General features: G+C 42.7%; 1 protein-coding gene across 1 annotated transcript in view; it reads left to right on the top strand.

The window, feature by feature from the left end:
• The first annotated feature begins 275 nt into the window (after positions 1-275).
• ARPC2 (actin related protein 2/3 complex subunit 2) overlaps positions 276-22903 on the top strand; it is a 29166-nt gene continuing 6538 nt past the window's right edge. Inside the window, exons 1-7 of the mRNA XM_032402446.1 lie at positions 276-399; positions 617-698; positions 8388-8422; positions 10181-10293; positions 14062-14107; positions 17472-17658; positions 18313-18406. Of these exons, the coding sequence (XP_032258337.1) occupies positions 625-698; positions 8388-8422; positions 10181-10293; positions 14062-14107; positions 17472-17658; positions 18313-18406 (549 nt within the window). The 5' untranslated portion in view covers positions 276-399; positions 617-624. The remainder of the gene's footprint in view (positions 400-616; positions 699-8387; positions 8423-10180; positions 10294-14061; positions 14108-17471; positions 17659-18312; positions 18407-22903) is intronic.

Here is a 22903-nt window from a genome sequence, read left to right as displayed (position 1 = left end):
AATGACACGACCGGAAGGGTAGAGTTGGACCTCTGGGACGAGCGGGAGGGAGGGGCTGGACAGTGAGGCAGGCATTGGAGAATGACAGCTGACGAGGAGACAAACTTGCAGGAGCTGGAAGTGAAGGGTAGGCTGTGGGAAAGCGGAAGGAACCGGGGGAATGGGGTGAGGGTCGCGCATGCGCCAGCCCAGCCTCCGCGGCGCCCCTGCGTGCGCGTGCACGAGGGGTCAAAGCGGAAATGGCGCCGCGGGGCCGCGCGTCCGGGCAGCGAGCGGAAGTGGGTGTGAGAGCGGAAGTGGCCGGCTGGAGCCGGGGGCTGGGCGGGGACCGGGCTTGTCGGTGAGGCGGCAGCGGTGGCGGCGGCGGCTCGGCAGGCGGGTTCAGGCTTCGGGGGCCAGGTCGGTCGGGTGGGTGGGCGTCTCCACAGTCAGTGCATGCGAGGGCGAGCGCGCGCGTGTTCCCCTTCCCTCCCACCCCGCTCCCTCTTCCCCTTTCCCCTGACCTCCTACCCCACCCAACCCCCCTCCTCAGGGGGCAGCAGGGCCGCTCCCTCCGTCCTTTCCTCACTTACCCACCCTCACCTTCCCTTGTTTCTCCTTCCCCTGCCCGGGGCAGCCGCCGCCATGATCCTGCTGGAGGTGAACAACCGCATCATCGAGGAGACGCTCGCGCTCAAGTTCGAGAACGCGGCCGCCGGGTGAGCGCGCGCCCGGGGCCGGTGGGTGGCGGGGGAGGCAGAGTTGACCCCTGCGAGTCCGCAGTGTCGTTCAGTCCCCCAGACTTGGAGGGACGAGGTGGGAGACCTGGCCGGGTGTGGGGACGGCCCTGACGGGGTAAACATGGGAGGCGACTGGGCGCGGTGGGGTGAGGGGCAGAGATGCGTGGGGAGAGGCTCGGAGGAAGGATGCGGAAGCGGCTAGTGGACCGGAGCGCGCGTGCCAAAGGGCAGGAGACCTGTGGGATGTGAGGGCAGCTGGGGCCGGAACTCTGGCCGGAGGATTCCATTGCCTTCTGGAGCGAGCAGGGGACCCCTTATCTCTGTATTCCCCGTCATTGTTCTGAACCCCAAGAAAGCCCGTTTGAGATTGGGTTGGAAGGAGTTTCCAGGAATTCCCAGGACTGGAGGAGGGAAGAAGATGCAGGCCCACGTCCCCACCGGCCTTCTCGCTCCCCAGCCCCACCCCCACCTCAACGTCTAAAGGAGCTGGAGGCAAGACTGAAAGACCCAGTCGTGCAGCCGGAAAAACGCGACTTGTCTAGTTTCCCTTCCCCGAACCCTACTGTTAAGACACACTGGCCATTTTGTTACATATTTCTCAAGCAAAGCTGATAGTCTCCCCATTCACACCCTTCCCTTATCTCTCTTCTGAGGTTCTAATTCTCCTCTCCCCACCCATTTATCTTTTAAACTCTTAATATAAAACCCCTGGTCTGTGATTTTTAATGTGGTAATCCTGGCCCAGGTACACACTTAGAAGCATCCAAAGTCTATAAAGTTCTCAGATAACCTTTATTTATTATTGGCCTTTTTAAAGGTAGGTTAGTACATATTTCTAAGGCAGCCTTCTCTGCGAAACACAAAAATCAGTAGAAAACAGCCTCCTTCCCCGAAGCTGCTTTGCTTTTCTAATATTTAAAACGTGAGCCAAGGATCTGGTTTTAGCTTCTAATTTTTGGTGGCCTGTAAGCCAGCCCCTTTGCCTCGTTTCCCCGGGCTTTGCCTCTTGGTTACACAGTTGAGGAAATAAGTGCAAACCTTCTGGTGAACTGGGAACTAGTCATAAGAAATAAGTACTTGGAGATCTGCAGATGGGAAAGGGTTGGTGCAGGGGAAATTCTAAAGTGCTCATAATGAACTTGTGGCTTGGAGGCATTAAAAAAAAATACTTCTAACCCACTGCTTAAATTGAACAGACTGTGTCTCTTGTCTCTTTTATAAGGTCACAGATTTTATCTGTAAAGTAAAGCATGGCTTTAGTTGAAGTAAGGCTTACAGTAAGCAGTAGCTGCTGTTTCCTGCCAGGGGCTGCAGTTACTTATATTTGAAGCTAACTTGCTTCTTGTCTTCAGTCTCACCAGTTCCTCTGCATTTTAAATGTTTGAGTGAATCAGCTCAGAGTCTTATTTTGGGTGATGGCTGGGTACTTTTTTTGAGCAGTGTAGCACATCGGAGGAAGTTAAATTAACTTCTGCATTTTCACAGCTGAACCTGTTAAGTGCATTCTCGAGTCCAGACTAGCAAAGAATGAGACCTGGGTGGTTATAAGCTGATCTACAAGATAAATGTCTGTTCATTTTCAAGTAGAAGCATGCTTTGTAGTGTAGAAGTACATTCACATCTATTTGTGTATTTGTGATTCCAAAATGAAGCCCATTATCCAGAACATCAGCTCTTTTCCTTTTAAAAAATTAACTCTTAACAAAGTACCGTTTCAGAGGAATTAAAATAGGCACTCAAGTCTGGAAGCATAAGTTAGAACTTCTAAGACACTTCTTAACGAAGTATATGTTACAGCAATGTTGGATATTGGGGCAGGGCAGCAAATTTTGCCTTTTACTGTGGCCTGTCTTCCCTTTGAGATGTGACTTTAAGTGGGCTCAAAACATACTCTGCTGAAAAGCGCTCTGAAGATCTTTGAAGAGACCCTGATAGCAGGCCTAGGAGGTAGGAGGTAGGTGGGATTGCAGATGTAACACCCACCAGAAGCTGGCTTCTAAGCCTGCTGAGAGTTCCCAGGCATACACCGTGAGGCAGCAGTGAAGTAGTTAACGTATTTATCAAGGCGCATGCCTACTACACCAGAACTTCCAGCAAAAAATGGCTAGTGTGATAATCATAAACATTTATGGGATTCTACCAGTGCTCAGCACCAAGCAAGAACAGAGAAAGGAGGCCTTTCTGAGAGAGTCTGTTGACAAAAGTTAGAGAGGAGCTAAAGGGTGAGGTGTGTTAGGGTGGAGATGGGAGAGAGACATTAATGAAGGGGAGTAGCTTGGAGGAGAAACCCTGGAAATTGGAAAGGCTTTGCCAGTGTGGGAACCTGCTGGCAGAGGGCAGCTCCACCCGGCTTTCTGCTTCTTAGGGCAAACCGGTTGGGGAAATTTTGGTTCTGAGCAGCCTTTTCCAGAATGAATCTCACAATTCTGTGGTGTCAGATATAATAGCCAGTGGCTACGTGTAGCTAGTTAAGTTTAAATAAGAAAGTGAAATAAAACTAAGTTCCTCACACCAGCCACGGTTCTAGTGCTTAGTTGCCCCCACATGTGGCTAGTAGTGGCCATATTTGGACAGCACACATGTAGAACATTTCCACTATTGCAGAAAGTTCTATTGAACAGCAGTAGCACTGTTGCAGCTACTGAAAATGCAAGCATGAGATAGTCTTAAAAATAGTTCTGTGGTATATGCTTCAGAATACAGTTGCAGTAATTTTCCTCATGAGGTTGATTTTTTTTTTTTAAATGATGCCTCAGACCATCCTGCTGAATGTTGCCTATAACATCCTACTAAGAGTCTAAACTAACTTTGGGTAAAGCAGTTGTTAATCTAAACTGTTGAACATTTAGGCATGATCACCTTTTAATTTGGAGGCAGTTCCGAAAAAGCCTAAGATTCATTCCTAACAAATTGCTTTTTATTTTTTCCTACCACACTCCTGGGGAAAATGGCTTATTGGAATGGTTCATATATCGTCACAAAATGGTAATTATTGGTAAATTGTCTACTCGACATCCTACACACTATGAGAATATGGTGATTAAGAAGCCATGCTCAACACTGCAAATAAGCTCGTGCAGGTCTTGTCAACAGCATTGCCTTTTCATTTAGGAATTCTTATCCAGATGCCCAGTTAAAACAGAAATACTCTGGCAAATTAATTTAATTTTTTGTTACTGTATACATACAAGAACCTTTCAGCCTCAGAAGCTAGGCCTGTCACCTTCAAGTCTGGAGTCCAGAATTGAGGAAATGCTGTCAGATGCGAATTGCTGTTGATTTTAAGTGCATGCTGGCTCCTTGCCACAGCTGTGCATATTGTGGGGCTCTGTGGTTGTGTGAGGGGGAGTGAAGCAAGCCGTGCCAGTTGGGGTGGGCAAGGACTGTGGGAGGAGAAATTTGAGAAAGGAATAAATTAAATCTTGCTGATACCTTGTTCTGATTCCTAAATATGCTGCATGTGTCCTCAGAGAGAGAGACTGATTTGAAGTGATTTGGAATTGGGACATTGTTTAAATATCTAGAAGAAATGGAATGGTCTGGTTGGTCTTTTTACAGGTCATTATAGTTGCACATTGCTGCCTGGCTTCTGACCTCCTCGGCACCGCTTTGTGCATGAAGCTCCAGAGCTATACTGATGACTCCTTAAGGGCAGGGCCTATCACTTTGGTCATCTTTCTTTCCCAGCATCCTCACTGTATGTATAGTTAGCTCAGTAACTATTCTCTTGAAGGAATGGATGAGGCCAGGTGGAATGGATCTTAATTTCTTTAGGTGCTTAATTTATCACTATTCTGATATTGTGTGAATCAGCTTTTAGATCATCTTTGTTCTGCATATTTTGAGATCTGGCTTAGCAGAGAGTAGGGACCACATTTTTTAGTCTTTGCTCACATAGGTTGATGGGAGCTTTATAGGGGAATTAACTGGAGAGTGATCGAAAACTTTACGGTGAGATAGCCGAATTCAATAATTTCTCTCATTCGGCTCATAGAAGGGGTAAGTAGAAGAGGCACATAAGTGCCCAGATGAGGAATTGGATGCATTCAGGAGTAAAAACTCCAAAATCCTTAATGAGAAAAGAGGATTGGAAAATACAGTTGTCAGGAGTTCTTTAAGGATTTTAAGAATAGCTTTTGAAACACATCTGAATGAATTGAATATATTTTAGTGTCTTGTGCTATCCAGTCAGTAACCCTGAGCACTTATCTAGCTGGTTTGTTCTAGGATTCTGGATATCACAACACTGTTCTGTTTCTCCTTACAGTGCTGACCAATTCCTGATTCTGGGAGTTAGCACAATCCCACAACTTCTCCCAACCATGGATGGCTTCAAAGTCTGGTCTCTTCTGACTTCACGTAGAAGAAAAACTAATTCATCGATCACCGTCTATGAATTAGACACTTTGCTCTAAGCTTTGAAATCATAACTTCATTTGATTTCAAAATGTGCCTGTGTGATAGCAGTTCCCATTTACAGCTGAGAAAACTGGGCCTCTTGGGAGTTGTGGAAGGAGTAGACTAATTCGTTAAGCACTGTGCAGATACCCTTCACTGGTGACTTCTAACCTTATTTATGATCTGTCACACACACAACATGATATTTGTATGGCACATTTGAGTAAATGGTCTAGCCTAGAGCTCCTGCTACTGGGCGGCCCTGAGGGCTGTGAGGACCATTATCTCAGCATGTCTGTAACTTAGTCACAAGACACTGGTTGGGAAACTTTCCTGTACGCATGTCATCTCAATTAGTCTTCACAACAACCTTTTAATTTTCATTTTCTAGAAAAGGAACCTGAGGCTCAGCAATATCTGAACAACATTGAGTGTGGTTTATAGCCAGTAAGTGACAGGACTTGAATTGAACAGTCAGCTCTGAAGGACTTGCTTTTATTGTGATTAAACTCATTCCCAGCATCTGAAACTTTAGCAGATGGTAAAACAAAAAAATAACTTAATCCATTTATCTTTTGGGCCTGTTAAAGTGGTGCCCTTTCCCCCAGACCAGTCTTATTCCCCTCTAGCTCCATGGTTTTAAACCACAGAAGTAAATAACAAACACCTGGTCTTGGAATTGACACACCATCCTGTTTGGTATATTTCACTCTTGCTATGGTCTGTTTGTTGGGGCACATGACCCACATGACCTCTCAGGAAGACTCCTTTGGACAAATGCTCTCCTTTACAGCCTGTCTTCTCTATAACCTATTGTGCAGCCACAAATAGTAAACTAAAATATTAATGGCAGTGATTTGACAAATATTCCCGAGTCAGGCAGCAAACCACTTGGTATAGCTCTTCCTAAGCAACTTCTCCCAGTGGGGATATGTGCTTAGGGAACTTTACAGCCTAGAGAAATTCAGAATTTCAGTTAAAATGTTTATAGGTTGGGGGGGCGCCTGAGTGGCTCAGTCGGTTAAGCTTCCAACCCTTGATCTCGGCTCAGTCGTGATCTCAGGGTCATGAGTTCATGACTCCAAAAATTTTTAATGTTTACAGCTTGGAACCCTAAGGTTTTTTATTTATACCTAATTTTTCTCCATCTGTTGAAGTAGGAGAGTGAGGAACTCAGTCCTTCGTTGGCTGAGTTAAAACCTAAGGATTAAAAAAAAACAAAAAAACCCAGCCACCTACTAAGTGATGCAGTATGGACTTTTACAAGCCTCCACCCTGACTTTTTGGCATAGCCACCCTTCCCCAGGAAAATATACTTTGGTGCTCCCTCCCATTGTGCAGCCTCTTCATAATTCATTCAGGTGAGCCATAGATTAATGTTTGTGCTGCTGCTTCCTTTGCTCTTGGCTTTTTAGAGGTGAGGAATGGTGGTTGGCCATTCATTGTCTTTGTCTCCTGGCTGTAGTTTCAAATGAAAGATCAGAAGCAATTTAAGTTTTCATCTCGCTCTTTTCATCATATTCTGAACTCACTGCTTCTCTGTAAACCCACTCGGTGCTTTCATTCTTAGAGTCTCCCAGAGTGATTCTCCTAAACCACACATGGATGGCTATGATGAAAGAGTAGAGTAGAACTCTGTATGTGACTTATATCGGTTGATTTTTCAACAGGGCTAACGTACACTTCATAGAAGCCAGTTTCCTGGAACGGTATTGTGTAACATCTGCAGCAGCTTTTTAACACTCATAAACCCCCCTGTGTATTCCATTATTTCCCAGCAACCTAGAGGGCAGCTCAGTCATGGTGCCCTTTACAGGTAGGGGAGCGGAAGTAGTAAAAAGATGTACTTGATGTAAAAAGAAGTAAAAAAGATGTACTTCATGGTGAGGTCTTGAGCAAATTAGGCAAGGATAAATGTGGAAATGTGTGTGTCTTGTCTGCTGGTCCATAAAACAAAGTGGAATCATTAGAATCCTAGGTAGTTAGAGATAAAACCGTGGAGCCTTGGGGCGCCTGGGTGGCTCAGTCGTTAAGCATCTGCCTTGGCTCAGGTCATGATCCCAGGGTCCTGGGATCAAGTCCCACGTAGGGCTCCCTGCTCAGCAGGAAGCCTGCCTCTCCCTCTCCCACTCCCCCTGCTTGTGTTTCCTCTCTCGCTGTCTCTCTCTGTCAAATAAATAAAAAATCTTTAAAACAAAAAACGTGGAGTCTTCCTTTGTTTCCTACCATTGGGCTTTGAGGAGAAGTGGGGAAATCACGTAAGGTTGCTTTTCATGGGAGGTTAATTGACCATGATTGTTTATAGCTAGGATGTATGTCATGCCTTCTAGGTAATAACTCCGCAGCATTTATCAAGTAGAAGTTTCTGTACCAGGCTGAGCAGGGAGCTGGACAGAAAGTATCAGGCTGTTGTCATTGCCTTCCAGGTTAAGTTTCATATCTCTTCTCTTGCTTTATCTTTAGCAGTTCTGAGGTCGGTAGGATCACTTGTATTCTCCCATTTTATAGATGAATAAGAGAAAATAAAGGTGTGCAGGTGTTAATTTGTCTGAAAACATGGTCCTGATGAAAAGCTAAAGCTGGAAAATTGGTGTCTTGCCTGTTGCCAGTGATTTCACAGTGTTACTTTGTGCTATGCTTTCTACGCAGGTGCAGCACAGGAATTTCAAAACAAAACAAAACTAGGGTAGAACCAGGCAGAGGGCTTCGTGAAGGGGAGTGTTGAATACTTGGGTGACATTAAGGGAGAGGGAAAGACGTGTGGGAAGACTTAGAGATTGTCTTTGAAATGGTATAGAACTTCTGTTTTGTTTTATGGCCTGGAATTATCCTTTCATCTTTAGTGAGTTAAAACCATTCTGAGTTCTGTTTAGCAGCTTTCCTGCTGCATGTACTACCTCCACGTCCATCACTACTGTCCTGTGGGGGAGACATTGATCAGAAGACAGCATTTGTAGTTCACGTATGCAAATGTGCATATCATAGTCTTAAGGAATTCTGAACTGAAGCTAAGCACCAACCATGACAAAGATTCGACAGCAGCTGGAAAACAAAAACTATCTGTCCTACAAAAAAGTATCCTCCACCTTAAGTGAGCCCAAAGGTTCAGGTACATGAGAAAATGAGTTGTGTTCTCAGGTCAGCAGTAAGCATAAGATTGGTCCACAATGCTCCGATCTGAAATAAAGCTCAGAAGTCTTTGCAAGTCCCCTTGAAGCCAAGCAGCAATACAACTATCTTAACTAAGGGACTTTTCTTTTTGTTTTGCAGTAACAAACCAGAAGCAGTAGAAGTAACATTTGCGGGTAAGTGTCCTTTCTTCAGCCCTGTTAAGAGAAAGCACAATATAAAAATAGAAAACAAAATCATTCCTAAAATAAGTTTTGAGATTTGGGGTACTGTCCCTTGATTGTCAAGTCTTTCCAAGGTCTTTGTTTTAGATAATTATTTCATGGATTTATTGAACTGTGTAAAGTTACCTGCTGATATTTTAGAAGTTTGGGCTTACTGTTGTGGTATAAACTCAAGTTTATTTAATTTGGAAATGCTAAATTACTGTCTTCAGGCAGTCTTCATCTCAGTTTGCCTAGCACTAGAGTAGCGGGAAAACATGGAAAATACTAGAGACTGTTCAACAAGTCAGAGAGAGGTTACTGCTTTCTATTCCCTGTTAAGAATTAGATATTGAGGGGTGCCTGGGTGGCTCAGTCGTTAAGCGTCTGCCTTTGGCTCAGGTCATGGTCCCAGGATCCTGGGATCAAGCCCCACATTGGGCTCCCTGCTCCACAGGAAGCCTGCTTCTCCCTCTCCCACCCCTCTGCTTGTGTTCCCTCTCTCGCTGTGTCTCTTTCTGTCAAATAAATAAATAAAATCTTAAAAAAAAAAAAAAAAAGAATTAGATATTGATACTACTCACTTGCTGTGTGGACTTTGAGGAGTTAAACAATCACCCTCTATAAGGTGAGGATACTTGACTAGATCTTGGAAGACTTTTTGCAGCTCTGAAGTGCTGTGACTGGAGGCCAGGCACCATCCCTGTCCCCTCCCACTAACTAGCAATGCCAGGTCTCCCTAAAGTGATGGCACTCAGCACCTCGTTTCAGGGACTATACAGGGTAAATCCTCTCTGTACTGTAGAAAGATAGAAGCCAAAGAGAGGGGAGGCCTGGATATAGATTAGAAGAAATTTAAGAAATAACCAAATGCAATGTGGGGCCTTATTTGGATCTTAATTCAAATAAGACAACAGTATTTTAAAACCTTTTTTTGGGGGGGGGCAGAATATTTGAACACTTGACTGGATATTTGATAGTAAGAGGTTGTTTTTAAAAATTTAGGCATGGCAATGGTATTGTAACTGTGTTTTTTAAAAAATCCTTCTTTATCATTGGAGATACATTCTGAAATACTTACGGATGAAATGATGTGATGTCTCAGATTTGCTTTAGAATAAATCATTGGGAGGGGACGGCTAAATGAAAGAAGATTGGCCATGTGTTGATAATTGTTGAGGTCACATGGAGGAAACTAGGGGTCCGTTATACGTTATATTGTAGGTTTGTTTAAAATACATCACAGCAGGGCGCCTGGGTGGCTCAGTTGGTTAAGCAACTGCCTTCGGCTCAGGTCATGATCCTGGAGTCCCGGGACTCTTGGAGTCCCGCATTGGGCTCCCTGCTCAGCAGGGAGTCTGCTTCTCCCTCTGACCCTCCCCCCTCTCATGTGCTCTCTCTCTCATTCTCTCTCTTTCAAATAAATAAATAAAAAATCTTTAAAAAAAATAAAATACATCACAGCAAAAGCTTTTTAAAAAAAATACTTTCAGTACCAAGCTGTGATGAAGGTAAGAATAGTTTTGTAATTTTAGAAGAAAGAGATAAGTACTTGATAGTTCTATCCCAGTGTTTTTGCTGACTTTCTGCATGGATTTAAAATAAATACCATTTTACTCATATGCCTGCTTCCAAGGAGGACCTGCGTGTGGCCTGTAACAAGGTAGGCAGGTGCTTTGAGATCTTATTTCCCATTCCCAAGTTAAGCAGTTTTATTTACTTCCCTCACAGATTTCGATGGAGTCCTCTATCATATTTCAAATCCTAATGGAGACAAAACAAAAGTGATGGTCAGTATTTCTTTGAAATTCTACAAGGAACTTCAGGCACATGGTGCTGATGAGGTATGTTCCACATCATTTTCCTTGGGACTCTTGTTTCCTCTTCACCTTATTGGCAGCTTGCCACTCCTAGAAGGCCTATGGCACTGGTCACGCCTACTGGCACTGGCCACTCCGGACAGTTTGCTCACCTAACCAGGGGCTCTTGACCCATAATGATATAAAGAAGCGTGTTTTTCAGAAAAAGCTTTGGAGCTTTGCTTGTTGTTCATTACTCTAGAAAAATAAAGGTGTTCCCTAACCAATGAAAACAAAAACAACTTTAGTTCCCAAAAAATACACCAAAGAATACATTCTTTGACCACTATAAAAATAGCTATCACAGGGCACCTGAGTGGCTCAGTCAACATCCACCTCTTGATCTCAGCTCAGATATTGATCTCAGGGTCGTGAGTTCAAGCCCTGCGTTGGGCTCCACATTGTGGAGCCTACTTAAGAAACAGCTGTCTCAAGATAGATGGGTTCCATTCTATTTCTATAATATTGTGAAGCAGGTATACAGCTCTGGCCTTTAAAGTTTATGGTCTTAATTTCTCATTCTGGAAATTTAGGCACAAATCTGCCCTTCAAATTTTTTGATTTAAACTTCTTTAGAGCTGGCCGCTTTAAGTTTCTCTTCTTCCCTATGACTACCTTTGGGGAAGTAAGAAAGGCTGTCCATGTATTTTGAAATTCTTGATGGCCATGCCTCATTCACTGGCTTCTTTCTATAGCTAAAGTAGCAGGTTTGGTTCCTGTTGAACTATATTTGCTCTGGGGAGAGCCATTTATGGAAGAAAGAAAATGCTGTTACACTAGTGTGCACACGTTGTGGTTGGGTCTCAAAGCAGGAAGTATGACTCAGTTCCTGAATCAGTTTTCAGATATCTTTTAGTTTTAACAAGCTAGGTTCTCATTAATCCGGTGAATGAAGATACGGCTATTTCTATTTTCTTTCTGATAAAGAGCAGTAGCTTTTGAAATATTTAAAATTTATGCAATGAAAAGGCTGTTTGCAATAAAAAAAGATCAAAATCCATCTCAATAATATTTTGGTATTAAAACCAAAACTGATATTAAATACAGTCTCAAGAGCCATAGGCAGTCGTTTTTCTTAGTTATTCGTATGCAGTTGATCTGTCCCAGCAATTCAAGGGAAGAGCCAAAACTTTTTCTGATTTGCCTCATAAGTTCAATGGAAGAAGAGATGTGTAGAGAAGTTGTATTCAGGGTGATTTTATCTGAAAGAAAAGCTTCAGGAGGAAGACCTCGTCTCATAAAACATATGAAGGATCATTCTATAAAAGTTAGTGGCCATCTCCCTTTACCAGATTAACAAAAGGGAACAAGTGACCGTTAAAGTGGCCCCGCTTTTGATTAACCATAAAATGACTACCTGAAAAGAATTGTTAAAGCTTTGAACAGACAACTCAAAATTGTGTAATCATTCTCCCCAGACAGTCCTCTCTCTTGAAGATGCAGGCACAATGATAATAATAATCTTTGGAAGTGAAAGAAAGCGTTAAAGCTAGATTTCTTAAATCTTTCCAGTCTGTGCCTTCTGCACACTGGAACTCCACAACACAGTGCTATTCTTGTAGCTCCCACAGGGTCAACCAACCAACCCCACCCACCCAAGTGGGTGGAGCAAGTAACACTCACAGTTTTGGAGCAGAGTACACAGTAAATGGCTCTCTGGGTTGGTTAAACAGTGACCAGCCTGTGATAACCAGAGGAAGCTTGCTACTTTGCCCAGGCCCTTTTTCAAGGCAGAAAGCCCCTGCTGCTAGGGTGGGAAAGTCTGATGGTGAGGACTGATGGGGTGCCTTCACCCATCTCCTGGTGTCAGGTTGGAAGAGGGGGGCGCTCAGTAGAAAAGTGAATCGTGGTTAAACGTGCAAGTGACATCAACAGGGAAGTGTTGGCTGGTTTTGCCAAGTGGAAGGAGCAGAGGAGTTAAACAGGGTATGTTTGGCTCTAAGAACCTTTCAGATCTCAGAATATTAAGCTTGGAATTAAACTAAATCTTAGGAGCTATGTTTTTTTCTTCCACATCGAATTTCCCCTTCCTCCAAGTACCCACAGGACACACGGTGCAGTACTGCAGCTCAGAGATTCCGTGCTAGTTAAAATTCTTTTGGGATGTGCCTGTTACTCCCCCCACCGCAAGAGTCTTTAGGAGAAGTAGTATATGGTGCACCTAAAGGTGAGATCTCTCTGTGCCACCAACAAACTCTGTGACCTTAACCGCTCCCTTCAGTTCCTCTTCTGTAAAAGAGATAATCTTACAGTGGCTGTATGGTCACTAGGTCGGAACTGCATGTGGCATTACTTGTCATTTGCCTATATAAAAACAAGTGTGCTCACAGTCGGGCGTTGAGGTCTGTTCTGTTTCCATAGTTTGCAGATAGAGAATTTCTTCCAGCTATAGGAAAGTGGTAAAATAAATATGTGGAATATTAAAGAGTATTTAAGAACAGAAAGGAAAGAACCTCACCATGTGATAATTTTTGAAACAGGACGTAAAATACATGGTTTGCTGCTGCGCTTTTTTTTTTTTTTAATATCTAGAGGGTGCATGGAAAGTAAGATTAGAAAAAAACCTCAATATTCACTCAGCTCTATTTATTGCCAGTCCCCATATGCAGGCGTGAGTGGGTGCAGAGACCGGAGCCTGCGCACATGGGAGCTCCCTTCTCGGACTACCTGCATTAGCACTGCTTGTCTCTGGCTGATGGAATCCTGTAAAACCTGCATGTGTAACTCTTAGAATTAAAACAAAAGTCAGTGCTTTTGTTCACTTTTAATTTGGTAACTTGTCATAGATTAAGTATCCTTTTTTTTTTGATATCCCAGAAAATTCCAGAGGATCATTAGTGTGTTTGTGGTGAGATAGTGTTGAGAAATTGACTAAATGTCTAGAGACAAAACCCTGCAGCCTGTTGTACAGCAATTCTGGCTTTATCTCTTCACTCACCTGGGTTACTGGTTCGGCCTGTACTTAGTTGGTAACATAATCTACTCTCACTTGGGTTTAACATCCTTTTGCACTCTTGAAAACAAAAATGATTGTGTGCAAATATACGACATACAGGAGGAGAACAGAGAACATACAAAGGGTGTGACCAGGTCCTAAAAGAGTAAAAGATGAGCTTGATTGAAAAACAGATCCTAGATTAACCTTTTGGATTTTTTTTTTTAAGCAAGGTTTTGTGGGGTTTTTTAAAGATTTTATTTATTTATTTGAAAGCGAGAGACAGCATGAGTAGGAGGAAGAGGGAGAAACAGACCCCCTGCTGAACAGGGCTCGATCCTAGGACCCTGAGATCATGTACTGAGCCGAAGGCAGATGCTTAACTGAGCCACCGAGGTGCCCCTAACCTTTTGGATTTAATCTCAGTTCCATGAGTGACTTGCTTGGGAACTCAGATATATCTGCTTCCCCTTGTGTATTCAGTGTCCCATCCACCAAATGAAAAATTCTGTCTTAGAAGAAGCGTGGCAAATACAGTGCTTTAAAAATAATGACATTATCGGGCGCCTGGGTGGCTCAGTTGGTTAAGCGACTGCCTTCGGCTCAAGTCATGATCCCAGGGTTCTGGGATCGAGTCCCACATTGGGCTCCCTGCTCAGCGGGGAGCCTCCTTCTCTCTCTGCCTCTGCCTGCCACTCCCCCTGCTTGTGCTCTTTCTCTCTGTCAAATAAAGAAATAAAATCTTTTAAAAAATAAAAATAAAAAAATAATGACAATATCATGACCTTTGGATTAACATTTGTTTTTGTATTTTCTAGTTATTAAAGAGGGTGTACGGGAGTTTCTTGGTAAATCCCGAATCAGGTATGTAGTAATATGAGCAACTGTGGAGTGACATGGAAAGAGACCTGTCATGTTTGTACTCTGCTATTTTTTAACCAAAGCATTTCGTTTAAATATTGTTCATTTTACAAATATTTCTGCCTGAGCCCAGTTTGCACTTCAACCCTCTCCATAAAAATAGTTTTTAAGGGGCTTTACTTTGTCCAGTAATGGTACACGGTGTGGTTTGCAGAACTGATGTGTGTCATTTTTAACACTTATGTGGTGGAGCCAAGTAACTTGCAACCAGTGAGCCACTTTTGTTTGCTCGTGGTGATTAAAATGCCTTTTGAGACTGAGCAAACACTGGTTTTCACCCTAGCCCCTAGTAGTACCATTTTCTGTACTCTGCACTTTTGGAGAAGGAAACACAACTATTCTCACATATTCAAGGAACAAAAATTTCAGCCCCCCTTTTAACCCATTCTTGTAATAAAGAATAAATAGCCTCTTTGCAGCCAGAGGAATTGAAAAGCACTGTGGCCTTCCTTGATTACAACAGCTACGTTCCTACTGCTTTACAGGAAATTTAAAGCAGAAAAACTGAACACTATTTTCATCTTTGTGAATAAGTGGTAGCCTCAAATTCTGAAGCATTTAGCTGGGCCCCCTGATGAGGACCAAGTGGTTAAGTTCCTTTGAACATAATATTACTAGCATTTTGTTCCTGTGGTACTTTGATTAGCAAGTTGTTCTAAGAAGGAAGTACATCTGTCTTTTCACAGCTGTTACTTTTGCTAGCTTATTTCCTCCCCCAACTCTTGTGTGGTTTTTGTTTGCTTATTTGTTTTCATTTTTATAAAGTGACATGCCTCACCAGTCCCAATAGAAGACCTTCCCCTGTCTTCTGTATGCTGTGGAAACAAAATACCAAATACAGAAAGAGATCTTTGGGATGTAACTTGTTACTAGGAGTACTGTAGGTGGGAGCATTGACTGCAGTCCATAAAGAATACTAGAATGTGTTCATCCCCAAATTGATGGTAAAAGTATATCGAGAAATAAAAACCAAAAAATAAATAACACTAGGTTATTAGGGGAATCAAGGAATTTCAGAGAGAGAAGAAGGAAGAAAGGAAGAAAGAAACAGAACTAGAACAGAAAAAATTGTGTTGGAACTCTTGGGCATGCTTGACCGAGCTCATATCCTACATTCTATCAGAACCACTGGAGTGCTTATGTTTCTGTCCCTGGGCCTTTTCTTCCACTTCCTGCTAAAAGCACAGGCCATTGCCAGATTGCAGACCTTGTGTTCATAGAAGTGCAAAGTATAAAAACGTGTGAAAGTAGTGTGTCTCCTCCTGTTTTTCTGTGGCTTTGTCTGGGCAAGTTGTCCAGGCCATACTAGATTTTTACTTTTAATCTGTCCTCAGTATGTTTCTCTTTATCATATCAAAGCCTTACTTAGAGTCTGACTTTAGCTATAGTTTTACTTAGTTTTATTGGCTTCTTAAAACTAACAAACCTCGGGGCGCCTGGGTGGCTCAGTCGTTAAGCATCTGCCTTCGGCCCAGGTCATAATCCCAGGGTCCTGGGATTGAGCCCCGCATCGGGCTCCCTGCTCAGCTGGAAGCCTGCTTCTCCCTCTCCCACTCCCCCTGCTTGTGTTCCCTCTCTCGCTGTGTCTTTCTCTGTCAAATAAATAAATAAAATCTTTAAAAAAAAAAAAACAAAACTAACAAACCTCAACTATATATTTTCGTTTTCTGTCTAATCTTTAATCCTGTAGTCTGTTTGCCTATCTGGTTTTCAGGTACCCAAAATGGAATGATGATTGGTATTATTTAATATTGGAGTGCCAAAAATATGTTAGCACAATCTAGAACAGAGATTTAGATAGCCCATGTTCTCCGTGAAGATCAACAAAAAACAGACCTCAGGAATGCTCTTGGGGAAAAATTAAATAGTGACAAAGTATAAATGTTTAAGATATTCCATACAGGGGCGCCTGGGTGGCTCAGTCGTTAGGCGTCTGCCTTCGGCTCAGGTCATGATTCCAGGTCCTGGGATCGAGCCCCGCATCGGGCTCCCTGCTCGGCGGGAAGCCTGCTTCTCCCTCCCCCACTCCCCCTGCTTGTATTCCCTCTCTTGCTGTGTCTCTCTCTGTCAAATAAATAAATAAAATCTTTAAAAAATAATAAATAAATAAATTTAAAAAAAAAGATATTTCATACAATTCTGGTAAAATTATTCCCAGCAGTTACCTAGACTATGAAATGATCCTCAGTGATGTACAGATACTCTTGCAAAGCCACCTATAGGCTTTTTGGCATGTATTAATTGTTTGATTAACTAATCAGTTGTCCTAACCGTGTTTGCTGGAACTCGTACTCAACATGCTGTAAAGAGGGAGAATAGTGTGCAGTGGTCAGCAGACTTGGCTTCGGGTCCCATTTATTGATGACCTACTGTGTTCCGAGCACTTTAAAATACTTAACACTCTCTAAATTTTCCCAAGGGCCTCCCCCATTTCACCACCCTTTTTAAATAAGATGCAGGAATTACAGAGGTTAGATAGTTTGTCCACGTCACAAAGTGGCAAGGGCAGGATTTGGACCCAGTTCTATTCAACTCAAAATAGAGTTGCTTACACCTCTATATCATCCTGCATTTAGCATGGCACTCTGCTCCTTTGAACTTGTTTTCCCTCTAAAATGGGAATAACCATATCTGGCTTGCCTACTTCAAAGAATTCTTACAGAGATCAAATGAAGTAAAATATTTTAAAACACTGTGAAATTTTTATAGCATTTACAAGTAAAAGCTACTGGGGAAGTATACACATACACACTATACACACACGCGCGCGCATATTTTTTAGATTTGTCCATACCTTGCCTCCTACCACAAAGGGTTTGTGATGGTATGTAAGGGGGTATTTTTTTTTTTTTTAATCAAAAAGCTACCCAGCTGCTGACTTATGTTAGCACTTGGCAGTTAAACCATCAGAGGAAAATCTGTAACTCCTATTATTATAGCTTGATAGCATACACAAGTGCCCCCTTCACTACTGTGTCTAGAACACTAAATTTCTACTTAAAGTTCCTGGATTATGGCTTCTTCCTATTCCTTATTTGTAATCAGTCATCTTTGATATTGATTCAAATTTTTGCATAGCATTTGTTAATTAGCTACATATATATTTACAGTGGTTTTATAAGAATTAAAGTTTTATCTTAACCTCATTTGCCATTTGAGGCAGATGAGAATGGATAGCAGTCTACCTCGGTTAAAAGTATGGACACTGACACAAAATAAAATGTCATTAGAACCTGCAAAGTTTTTTGGTTTTGTTCCTAATATAACCATTGTTTTTTTTGTTTTTTGATTTTTTTCACCTCTCCAGGGTACAATGTCTCTTTGCTATATGACCTTGAAAATCTGCCGGCATCCAAGGATTCCATTGTGCATCAGGCTGGCATGTTGAAACGAAATTGTTTTGCCTCTGTCTTTGAGAAATATTTCCAATTCCAAGAAGAGGGCAAGGAAGGCGAGAACAGGGCAGTTATCCATTATAGGGATGATGAGACCATGTGAGTATAGAACTTGGTCCTAAAGCCTGGGTGTGGCTGTTACATGCCCTTACTGAAAGATACACGGTTAAGTCAGACCTTAAGCTCTATTATGTGAATCCCCCTAACATGTCTTTCTCATAAAATTCTTTAAGCCAGGATGTAGATGACAGGAGAAAAGAGGGCCATTTCTGCTGGTCTCCAGATATCAGAAGTTGGCAAAAGATGAAAGGGGAATCCAGTGCTTTCCTTTAAGGCACCAGTATTGAAGGTCCCCTTCAGTCATACAGCCTGGGTAACGAGGAGGGAGAGGGGACTGTGCATTCTGTGTGTTTGCAACTCTTGAATCATCTACATAGTAGGACTCTCCCTAGTATATAAAGAAATTTTTTAAAGTGAAGTTCTGAGAGTTACTAACCCTAGATTCCATGTCCTACCACACAGACAAGTCAGTACCAGCTACTCAGGGTGATTTTCCTCTCCTGCCTCTCTCAGGGCATGCATGTGTTATACTGACTTTGTTGGTCATACATACTGAGTCTCCCTTGGCATGCCTTGTTTTATGAACTAAGAGATTTAGGACTTTACCCACCTACTTCACTTTGGAGATCGAGTTCTTGACAAAGTCTCATGCTGATTCTGTACTTCTTACCTCATGGGTTTTGTTCCCCTCAGGTACGTTGAATCTAAAAAGGACAGAGTCACAGTAGTCTTCAGCACAGTGTTCAAGGATGATGACGATGTGGTCATTGGAAAAGTGTTCATGCAGGTATGGATCGGATGTCTTATGGGGGGACACCATGGTGGTGGTTTATACCTTGGCACTGAAGCACACCATGAGCATAGAAGAGAGAACTGGCCACTCTGAGGGTGCCGGCACTTGTTGAAGATTTCATTAAACAGCTCCCACCAAACTCACTGCATGTAGTTTTTCCTTAGTGCCTTTAGCCTTTTGCAGGACTGGATTGGACTGGAGAGTGAATTGAGGATTAAACATACTAATGGTATGACTGAGTTTTAAGCACCCTTGCTGCCATAGTGTCTTCGATTTAAAGCTTAGTCATGTTTCCTACCCTTCCTGCAGTTTCTGGCAAGGTCCATTCTTGGCTTGATTTAGTACTAAAGTCTTCTCAGAACGGAATCTCTAGAAAATTGCTAAGTAGTAGATAGTACATCAGTTAGGGTAGAGTCGTTGAGCAGACAGCGAGGCAAATTGGCCAGAGTTTGCCTGAGGTCACCATAGAGTGCCTCCTTCAGAAGCAGCTCACCTACCAAGAAGAGGAACGGGGCTTAATGGGACATTTTGTAATTGGATTTCTGGTACAGTCGGACTCCAGTTTGATACAATACCCCATTGTGGTATTGTCATGCTGTCTGCTAACCAGTTGCTGGCTCTGAGATATGAGAGCTTGTCGTTGAAGTGATAACCAGGCTGATTTCTTCTGAGATGGCTCAGTATTCAATATCTAGTACAGTGGATAAATTTTCCAACACCTTTTGTACGTTCATTGTGTTGCTTGGCAGGGTGAAGAGATTTAAGAATTCCGGGACAGAATCTTTTTTGCTACATGGAGTTGAAAAATGGTTGTGCTTAATGTAGTGAGGATATTTTATGGGTATCCTCTCTAAGCAGCTAGGGAAATACTCAAAAGTGAGAGCCTCAATTTCATCCATCTCTAGTGGCTTTTTGTGTTTAGTCTAATTAATCAGAAACTCTAATTTTGGAGCCACAATGCAGAAAAATTAGGATATTGACACTTTGAGCATTTGAGAGTACTCAACTTTGAGAGAGAGTGTGTGTGTGTGTGTGTATACACACAGATATATAGACCTAGATCTTGGGTCCTAAATGTAAGCTTCCAGACAGGCATTTCATCTGTTTTTAGGCAGAATTGACAGGGGAATTAAATGCAGTAGCTTAGAAATTGGGCTGAATCCAGACTGACAAACTAATTTTAAAAGCTATGAAGTATATATTTAGATTTGGCTGGTTTTTTACCAGTCTTGTTCCATTTTATGCTTTAAACAGACCTTATCTTGGAGAGCTTACAGGAGATTTGTTCCTTAGGAGAGTATTGTGTATTTTTTTGCATATGAATTTAAACTCCTCCCTCAAAATACATGCAGTAGGGCACTGGTCTGAAAGGGAAAAGCAAGTCTCTGCATTTTTGCACTGACAGTATCTCTAGTTAGTGACTGGACTGGCACCATGCAGCCCCAGCTGGTGTCCCGGGCTGTGAAAAGGCTGTGCTCGGGAAGCCATCTGCCTTGCCTCCTTCTCCACGGAGTCGAAGGCTGGGGCAATTTATTTGAAATGACCTTAGAAACCTGGGCTTATTTTGCTAGATTTTACTCCAAAATAAATCATCTGAGACTTTTCCTGGACTTCGTTATTTTAAATTCCTAGAACAGTGGATGCCTAGCACAGAATGCTGGGACCCAGGGACACTGTTTGAAGTTCCTCCACGTCACTGACTTGCTTGCTGTGGGCCTTTATGGGTTTTCCTCTCCCGGCGTGGACCTCCAGTTTGGTCAGAACACGATTCCTGCTTTGGCAGTCAGGAGGCCAACTCTGAGGGATGCTTCCTGCCTTTGGGAAAAAGATGGAGTTTCCATTCCCCACTCACATGGATATTTTAGTGTTTGCCTTTGGTGCATTATCTTTGTCAGCATGCAAGCTGAGCACTAGAGAAAGTCTGGTAGATACCATGTCACTGCTCATTCTGTGAAAAGCATTAGGAACAATACAATTTTGGAGATTATAGAGTATGGTGAACTAGAGTATTTTTCATGTTTTTAGATCTTAACCTCCGCCCCATAACCAAGAAAAGTTAAACAGAGACCACTGGTTTCTGTATGTTCAGGGACAAGACACAAGCAATCTGCCTCTCAGGCAGGTGTGAAGATAGGATGTTGAGAACCCTGTCTACCTGGTTGCCTGTGTGGTTATAGCTGTAGGATGTTTTCCTGAAGTGGGAGCACTGAGTGAAAGTCAGGAGATTTAGTAGATATTGCCAGACCCTCCTCCACGGAGGTTGTACCCTTTTGCCTCCCACCTACAATGCATGAAAGTGCCCGATTTCCCAGAGTATGTTGTCAGACTTTCGGATTTCTGCCAATCTGATAGATGAAAATGGTATCTACGTTCTCTTGGGAACGAGGTCCAACATCTTTTCTTAGGTTGAAGGCTATTTATTTTTCTTCCCTGTGAGATGTCTCTATCCTTACCCATTTTTGTATTGGGTTACTAATCTTCTCTATTTCTTTATATACTAGAGAGATTAGCCTTTTATCTATGGTAGGAGTAGCAAATATTTTTTCCAGTTTGTCATTAGAGTTTGTGGAGTTTTTTTTCCCTCAACGCAGAAGTTTATTTTCACATAGTTAAGTCAGTCTCTTCTGTGGCTCCTAGATTTTGAGTCATAGTTAGAAACTCCTTTCCTACTCTAAGATTGTAAAGAAATGTACCTGTATTATTTTTTAGTATTTGTACGGTTTCATATTTTACACATAATCTTTGATTACCTGTTCAGAGTTTTCTCCTGGTATATGGTATGAAAGATGCATCCATCATTTTTTCTAAATGGCTACCCACTGGTCTCAGTAGCCATTGTTTCAAGGCCCATGTTTATACTACCAATTTAAGATGCTACCTTTATCATATACTCAGTTTCTGTGTATACTTGGATTTATTCTGAACTTGCTATCATAAATTGTGCTTTGATGGAAGAGAGAAATAGTATTGTGATATTCAAAAGACATCCTAGTTGGAGGAAGAAAAAAGAGGCATCATTGTTGACACGCACAGGACAAAGACCCTAATGAAAAAGAACTGTTTGGGTGGGTTGGTTGATTTGTTTCTTAAGTATTATTTAAGAGAGCGTACCAAGAAGAAACAAAGACGTGACAGCGCCGAAAGGATAGACCCAAATCAGAAGTGCATTTTTAACCAGATCCACGTGTCATTTTCCATACACAGAACTGATGGAAGCCATGCTAATAGGTCACCATGGGTTTACATTCACCCCATCTGGGTATGAATGCCAACAGGTACCAGTGATTTGGAGCCTTCGAGAAACTTACTAAACACAAGAAAATGCTGGCAGTTATTATCTGTTCTATTTTCTCTGCTCCCCCCCCGGGGGGGGGGGGCTAAAGAGTAAAAATAAAAAGTGAGAAAACCTCCCAACCCCTTTGCAGAATGAAAAGTAACGTTTTCTAGAGAAGGGTAATCTCAGAAGCTTTGCTTTAGGAATTTCCATTTTGAATGATCTTGACTCCTTCCATACCTCTCCGAGTATTTTTCATTTGAGAAACAAAAGATAGGGAGCTAACCTAACCTGGCTATGTTAGTTTATCTTCCGCCAAGCTTTAGAAGCCAAGCAGTGCCAGCTCAGGAGGCAGGGTGGTGGAACAGGTGAGATTCCAGACTGGGCGTTAGAATTCCTCAGATGTTATTCTTTTGCCACTAATTTGCTGAGGGCTTGCTGCCCTGTGCGCATTCTTCCTACCTACAAATGGAAGCATTGTTCCTGTCCCTTCCTTTACAGTGCGACAGCTGTAACTCAGCTAGGGTAGAAAGTGCTTACTTTCATTCAGCAAGCCATGTGCTAGCCAGCCTCTTTGAAGGAAGAGGAATGGATACAGAGTAATAAAGGAGGATCCTTGGCTTGCAGAGCTTACAACCTGGTAGAGAAGCCAGATGCTTTAGTGCATAGTAAATTGCCATAGTAGAGACTTAGAAGACATGGGAACTCCCGACGAGATGGCAGCCAGCTACCCGAGTCTTTTGGAGATGGCAGGATAGAGGAAGTCATAGCTGAGCAGCAGCAGAAGAGCAGTGCAGACCAAACAGCCCTGTTAGCATGCTTTCGGTACTCCTAGAACTACCTAGCCCTTGGTTCCGTCCTTCGGCTATCCTTCAGTGAATTTGGATCACCCTGTTTTACTGGCATTGCTGGAAAATCTAGTTCTGTTCTTGCAGGTCTGGGTTGAGACAGGGATGCCTTGTATCACTTTGGTATGTACAAAGGAATGTATGCATTAGAAAAGCTTGAGGTTTGAAGATTAAAACATGGGGGAATGGCCTGGTTTTTACATCCTCATTTTCCTGTCGTTTGATGAGGGTGGGGACGTTTTGTTATGGATGATGAGCTCTTAGGCAGAGTGGTGGTGATTGAGTCTATAGCCATTCAAGACCAGAATTAACAGTCAGGCTTTCACTTATGTCACACAGCCTCCTCCTCTCAGCGAACCCTAAAACAAC

Source organism: Phoca vitulina, unplaced genomic scaffold, assembly GCF_004348235.1.
Source record: "Phoca vitulina isolate PV1807 unplaced genomic scaffold, GSC_HSeal_1.0 scaffold1, whole genome shotgun sequence".
In the NCBI taxonomy this organism is placed as follows: domain Eukaryota; kingdom Metazoa; phylum Chordata; class Mammalia; order Carnivora; family Phocidae; genus Phoca; species Phoca vitulina.
The sequence above is the reverse complement of the archived record's forward strand: the minus strand, read 5'-3'. Positions and strand labels throughout refer to the sequence as shown.